The following is a 7,491-nucleotide window of genomic DNA, read 5'->3' as shown; positions in this document are numbered from 1 at the left end:
CATTTTTAATATTTTAGAGGGGTATTTGGTGCAAAAAAATATCAAAATATTTGCACAGTCGCATGAGGGGCGCGTGCGCAATAATCATTCATTTGAAGGAGCGAGTATGATAATTTTATAAAAGGTCAGAGTTGAAGATGCCCATTAAAATTTCATAGGAAAAAAGTGTGCATTTTCAATGTATTTTGTGCAAATAACTCAAACTTTATTTCATAAATTCACTTCTTCTTATTCGAGATACATATAATGAAACCTGTATTTGCGTATCATCAGAAAATTATCATACAAAGTAGAAACCATAAGACAAACAAAGAAAGCTGATACAGGGTACAAAGTACAAACTCTATTTTGCCAGCTTGCTCTGTTGCTGAGACTGGGCAACCATATTAGCCATGGTCGGAGTCACATACGCCCCGAAAACAGCCGGCTTGCCGGAGCTAAAAGAATCCTCAGACACTTGTGCTCCAGCAACGTTGTTCCCTTTGAGACGTGTGAGAACTCATCCCCGACAGAGCATAGGCTCAACCTTGCTGCATATACAAGTAGGGAGAATTCAGATAAAGATTCCGAAGCAGCAACTGCTTGACGTTCTGGAATGGCCTTGATGGTAACTTTCTCTAAGCCGGTGGATCAGTTATACTTTCGGGCAGGGACTCGTCATCGGAGAAGGTCTCTGACTCAAAGAATGGCGGATGAGGCATAACACGTGAGACCAAAGGAAATTGCTGTGGAGGTGTCGAAGAATGTGGGGAAAAGAACGTGTTACTAGCACTGGAATTGGGCATAGTGTGAGGCCATTTTGCGCCGCAACCGGGGCAGAGGATATTGGAGTTGTTGGAGATGCAGAAAAAATCTTTTGCATATCCACCTTGTTCGTCAATTTTTTTGGAAATTTTTAAAAAAGGGCTTGGCCTGGCATTTCCTTTCCCTGTCGCAAGGCTTCCATGGCAAACACCACATATTTTCTGCAATCACAATCATCATGTTAATTAGTGAAGAATCCCGCGTCGTTCAACGATCAAACCAAACACATCGACACAAAATTAATGGAACTCGTTTATGCAAATATGATATCAGAATACTAGCTAGCCATCAAGTTGCGGATATTTTCACTAAAACATGCAAGGATTAGGAATCGTAGGAACTAATCTAGTATTAATTTAAGTAGATACATGATCAGTATTTCTAGTCAATGAATCTATGTAGCATATATTTTGATCCGCATGATGTTTATGAATCAGTAGAAACATCTGATCAAACAACATTTCACTATATACAATATTTTTGCCAAGTAGATGAACAACAAATACGTCACATGTAGCAAACTTACATTTTCTGGTGAAGAATTCATGTTCTTTTTTTTTTTTTTTGGTTGACTATCTTATTCGGGAAGTGGGCAATTGGAATCACACACACATATATAGAGATTCAATCCTTGGTGTCCAAGGACTTGGCCGCCTTTACCTTAGTGTTTAAGTGTTGAAATTTATTTCTAAAAATTAGATTATTTTTTTGTTTATTTATAGAAAGGTTCAATAAAAATGGAGTCTTTGTTTGTTTAGTTAAACCATTGACCAATGAAAATGGAGTCTTACATACTTAGTCAAGGCAATTGTTTTGTAAATTTCTTGAAACATTCTCTTGAAAAGTTCTTATGTAATGTCATATATCTCCCATCCTTTCATTTTTTTCAATTGAAAATTGTAAAAAATATATTTTTTCACAAACTCTCGGAAAAAAATTATACTAATATCAACAATTTGATCATGCACATGTGTGTTACTTTAGATTAATATTCTATTACTCTTATAAATATATGAGTTCCAATTGTGAATTCTCTAATTTGTTCTTCTTTATCTTACATACTATTATTAATTGAATATTTTTGTCATTTTCAATATTTTTTTAGCCTTTTCATTTCATTTTCTAGATTATTCATGACATGAACTGATTCGATAGATAAAACAATTTCAAGTACAAAAGATTAGTTAATAAAATCTTTTTTTTATCAAAATTGGGGACCACTAGGGAGTGGAAACAAATAAATTTGAATGTAGGGAGTTAGGAAAAAGTTATGCTTGAGTTTAGGAATTTTAAAATAATTTACCCGTAAATAATAGAGAAAAAACTTATGAAATTAATAATAGATAACAAACATTATGTGTGGAATGTGTTGTCCTAATGATTTTTTTAATCAATAAATATGTCATATACAAGGAAAAATTATATATATATCATTCCCGTAAAATCCCGTGTTTGCTTATAATAGCCTCTTATGAAAGTTTTTTGAGCTAATATTCTCTTGTGATTCTAGATCAGTAGCATACACATTCTTTTCAACTAAAAATGACTAAACTACCCTTAAATTAACTTATATTTTTCAATTAAGTTTATTTATACAATCATTTTAATTAATTTAAATATTAATTTTTTAAAAAAAATAATTACACATATTATTTAATTTAATGTAATAATACAATTTTCTATTAAAATATATTTCGCGTATAACAAATATTAAGATAAAATAAATTAAATAATTATATATAATTTTCATAGTTATTTAACTAAAATTTGATTATTTTATTCATTTAAATATATTTTATAAAAATAATTAATTTAATTATTTATATAAGTAGAGATATTTTTATTATTTTTTAGCTGAAAGAAATATATATTACATATTAGCTCAAAATTTTTTTATTAGAGATTATCAGCAATTTTTTCCATATAAAATCTTAACCCGCCCGTCATAAATTCATAACCATATGCTTCTGCCTTTGATATTATCATATTTGCGTGGAAATTTATATTCTTATCATCAACCCATATTATTTATTATTGGTTCTGTGTTTTCCCAGTTCGATATATTATTGTTACTAGCGGCTGTCACACATGAATTTTACGTGCTCGATAATTTAATTATATTTTTAAAAAATGTAAACAAATTATTACGGTGAAAATTTATGAGAGAGGTTGTAAAAAAAATTATGTAGATAATTTAATAAGAATTGATAAATGATGAAATTTGAAAAAAGAGTTAAAGATAAAAAGTGATAAGGATAAAGAAAAGTGAGGATAATTTAGTCATTTAGGATCTAACATAAAATAAAGGTGTGTTAAAATTAAGGTTAAAATGAAAAAAAAATTTGATGTGATATGACACACAAAAACGGTTAATATAAATGATAGAAATATTATAATATAGTACAAATAATTGTTTTATTAAAAACAATGACAATACCAGAATTTGGGACGACGGAAATGTGAAAGGAAAACGTCATTAAAAACGAGTAAGACAGTAAGTATTTGGATCCAATAATTTAATTTAGAGAAAATGCTCTGTAATCTAATAATCTGGAAGTTGTAGATTTAAAATGACAATTTGTATTTGAAATGATAAGTACGTGGTCGTTTCAAATCCTGAAAATTTTAATTTAATTTTTAAATTTCATAAAAATACAAAAAAATGTATATGAAATTCTTACACGTCAATTTTTTAAAACTAATATCTTTTTGGACCAATATCGATGTTTTAATACAACTTTATTACATAAATTCACAACATTTTTGCGTAAACATCAAAAAATTATCATACAACAAACCATAACACATGCAAAGAAAGCTGATACAAACTCTATTTTGGCGTTGGAGAGATTCCTTTAGCCAGCTTGCTCTGTTGCTGAGACTGGGCAACCATATTAGCCATGGTCGGAGTCACATACGCCCCAAAAACAGCCGGCTTGGCAGAAGGGCCGCCGGAAGCACCGCCGAAGCCAAAAGAAGCCGCAGACACTTGTGCTCCAGCAACGTTGTTCCCTCTCGATGCGGCCCTTTGAGACGTGTGAGAACTCATCCCCGAGAGAGCATAAGCTCGACCTTGCTGCATATACACCTGCGGCGTTGCCATTCGTTTCCGAGTTTCTTCGATCTCACCATCAAGCCACATGCACAGAGTGTCACCTGCTTGGGCAGAAGCAGTAGCAAGAAGCTCCGATCTCCCCTTTGACAACACAGCTTGCGCGCCTGCCAGATTACCGGTCTCCGCCATCTGTTGAGCCTCTGTGATAGTTAGTAAAGCCGAAAGACGGTTTCTCTGCCGATCAACCTCCATGTTGAGTACCATATCTTGAGGGAACACAGATTTTGGTCTGCGTATCTCAACCAATTCGCCTTCTATTTGCACCATCTCATTCGACGCAACGTCTCTGTAAGAACACTTGATGTCCAAAAGGGACGTCTTTCTCTCAGCGTCGTCATCAGGAAGTGAAGGGACCGAAAGGTTGATCAGGAATTCTTTTTCCTCATCCGCGTAGAGGTCACCGATCTTGATTATACCTTGAGATCCTCCGTTGTATGTTTCACTTGCATATCTTCCTGAAGGGATTGATTTAATTTCTACCCCATGGGATGCTGACCTCAAATTCAGACAGAGATCTTGAGTCACCACACTTAGGAGACCCCCAATGCAGCTGGCAAAAGCGTCTTGTAGCATTTCATAAGACTCGATGAAGGAAAAAGTACCGCCAGATGCATTAGCAATGGCGTGCATCACGACAGGATCGTGGTCTGTACCGAAACCGAATGTATGAACCGGAAAGGTTGTCTGCTGGCCCGAGTTTTCCATTCCTCTGTTTTGGGGACAGATAGAAGCAGGCAGTAGATGGAGATAAGCCAGTTCGTGTCTAGGATTGGAGAAGGCACCATAGTTACAAGTATCATTTCCATCCGATAAGAAAATGATGGTCGAAACCGGATTCTGTTGACGCCTATCTTCAAGAACCTTTACTCCTATCTTCAAAGCGTGAACGATGTTCGTCGAGCCACGCGCTGAAAGCCAATCAACGGCCTGTTTAGCACTTTGGCGACCCTCGTCTATCATTCTGCGTAGAGGTAAAATCCTCTGGGCAGTATCAGCAAAAGATACAATAGAAAGTCGATCCGAAGGGCCTAGATTGTCGATGATGAAGTGAACAGCACTCTTCATAAGTGACAGCTTTGATCCATGCATGCTGCCACTGACATCTAGCACCGTAACCAGGTCGATAGGCGCATGCTGAAAGTTACGTCCATTGTCGGATATAGACGGTGCCTTTAGCCCAACAAGTACGGAGAATTCAGATAAAGATTCCGAAGCACCAAGAGCCGGACGTTCTGGGATGGCCTTGATGGTAACTCTCTCTAAGCCGGTAGTTAAGCCCAAAGAGTTTGGATCAGTCACATTTCCGGGCAGGGGATCGTCGTCCGAAAAAGTCTCTGACTCAAGCACAGGCCGTAAAGGGAATTGGGGTTGATTCAAAACACGTGAGAGTCGAGGATATTGTCGTTGGGGTGGCAAGAAAGGCGAGGGAAAAAACGTGTTGCTAGCACTGGAATTGGGCATAGTGAAAGGGGTATCTTTCCATTTGATGCCGCAAACGGGGCAGAGGTTATTGGAGTTGTTGGTGATGCAGCCAAAGTGGAAGGAATGGGAGCACTCAGCTGTGAATATGGCCTGCCCTTTCCCTGTGGCAAGGCTTCCATAGCAAACACCACATGTTTTCTGCAATCACAATCATAATTTTAGTGAAAGAATCCATCGTTCCACAATCGAAGCAAGCATATCGACACAAGATTTCACTTCATTAGAGCACGCGTTGAGAAGAAAGAAGTGCATCTAGTTTATGAGAATACTAGTGATCAATTTGCGGATATTTTCACTACAGCGTGCAAGGATATTTGGAAATCGTCGGAACCAATCTAGTGTCGAAAATAAATTTAACTAGATACATGATCAGTTTATTCAGTCAATGGATCTATGCAGCATATGTAATTATTAGAAACATCTGATCAAACAACATTTCATTATGTACAATACTTTGCCAAGTAGATAACCAAAAAATAGTTCACATATAATCATTTACATGGAAAATACATACATATTGAAATTAAAAAGTGTAGCAAACTTACATTATCTGGTGAACTCATGTTCTTTTTTTGCTGGCTGGACTGTATTATTGGGAGAGTGGGAAATGGGAAGCACACACATATATAGAAGGTTCAATGCTTGGTGTCCAAGGACTTGGCCTTTACCTTAGTGTTTAAGTGTTGAAATTTATCTTTGAAAAAAATAATGGTTGCGTTAGATGGAAGCTTTACTTGTTTAGTTTAGTTAAACGATTGACCGATGAAAATGGAGTCTTTGTTTATTTAAGCTTGCTCAAAGAAAATACTATTTTCTTAGTTTAGTTTTCTACAATTGTTCTGTATATTTCATGAAACATTCTCTTGAAAGTTCTTATTTACTGTCATATATGTACCATCGTTTCATTTTTAACTGAAAAATGTAAATTATATATTTTTTTTCCAAACACTCCTAAGTTTATATTCATATGTTATAGGTTAAATATACACATAAAAAAAAAAACAATTTGAGCATTTACCTTACTTCATACTAATATTTATTGTACGCGCATACGTGTACGCGGGTAAGGAAAATTTTGAGAATTACTTATTGATTTAAATTCAAAACAAATAATTGAATAAGTTAGTCCACGCAAAGTTTTGATAAAAGTCCTCTCTCTTCTTTTTAAAAATAAAAAAATGGAAATTATCAAAGAAGACGGTGATAAAAGTCTCATCATCATCTTCTTCTTCTTCCCTCCACGGACAATACTTTATCGCATTGCAACAAGCTTATAACATGTGTAAAACAACTTATAAACTCTTTTAAAACTTATTAGTGTTAAAATTTATTTGGTAAAAAAATTTCTGAATAGCTTATAAGTCTTTAAACTAGTTGTTTGATATATAATGCTTTTAAAAAAGATTGGGGTGTTGTTTATTTCTCCAAAATATATTGGCATATCTATACTATACTATTATATAAAAGATGGGCCTACTATAGTAACTAATTTTGAAGACACTAAAATTTTTTATTCCGTAATTACTTATTCTTAACCACTATCTCACTAAACCTCCCACTCACTCTATTTTTTGCTTTTTAAAAAAATTACATATAAAAAAACCTCTATTTTACACATGCAAAGCATTGCATTTTTCAGTAGTGTATAATAATTGTTTGAGAATGCCATTGGGAATAGGTATTAAATTAATTTAAAATAATATTAATATGAATTCACATATCGATATTATTTTATAAAAGTTGAGAGCCTTTAAGAAACCGCTTCTCTTAGTCTAATATACGGACATCATGTTTTCTTGACCATTTTACCCTTTGACTTCACACATTCGTATTTGTTTTCATCTAATATTTTATTTCTCATTCCCCGAATCTCACTCCATCTTTTCACTTATTACCCCACTACCCACCCACGTCTTCTTTTACATTTTTTTACACAAAAAACTATATCAATTAACTAATCTACTAGGCACTAACTCTAATTATCCTCACGCATTTTCAGTTTCATCATATTTTTCATTTGATTTCTAATTTTTCAAATGATTTTTTCTCCAATAACATGTTGATCAGAAGTAATAAGAAAGTGATCTTAG

The 7,491-nt window shown here is 34.3% G+C and overlaps 1 protein-coding gene across 1 annotated transcript; it reads right to left on the bottom strand.

Moving 5' to 3' along the window:
• Nucleotides 1-3,469: 3,469 nt before the first annotated feature.
• On the bottom strand, nt 3,470-6,053 carry LOC140864812 (E3 ubiquitin-protein ligase WAV3-like). Its single transcript, XM_073269196.1, has 2 exons — nt 5,947-6,053; nt 3,470-5,539 (listed from the first exon to the last, which is right to left on the bottom strand). The coding sequence occupies exons 1-2, from the start codon at nt 5,962-5,964 to the stop codon at nt 3,635-3,637; spliced, it is 1,923 nt and encodes a 640-aa protein (XP_073125297.1). The 5' UTR covers nt 5,965-6,053; the 3' UTR covers nt 3,470-3,634.
• Between the last annotated feature and the right edge of the window lie 1,438 nt (nt 6,054-7,491).

The sequence above is a fragment of the Henckelia pumila genome, chromosome 4 (assembly GCF_033568475.1).
Source record: "Henckelia pumila isolate YLH828 chromosome 4, ASM3356847v2, whole genome shotgun sequence".
Classification (NCBI taxonomy): domain Eukaryota; kingdom Viridiplantae; phylum Streptophyta; class Magnoliopsida; order Lamiales; family Gesneriaceae; genus Henckelia; species Henckelia pumila.
Note: the sequence above shows the minus strand (reverse complement) of the source record. Positions and strands in the feature narration are given on the sequence as shown.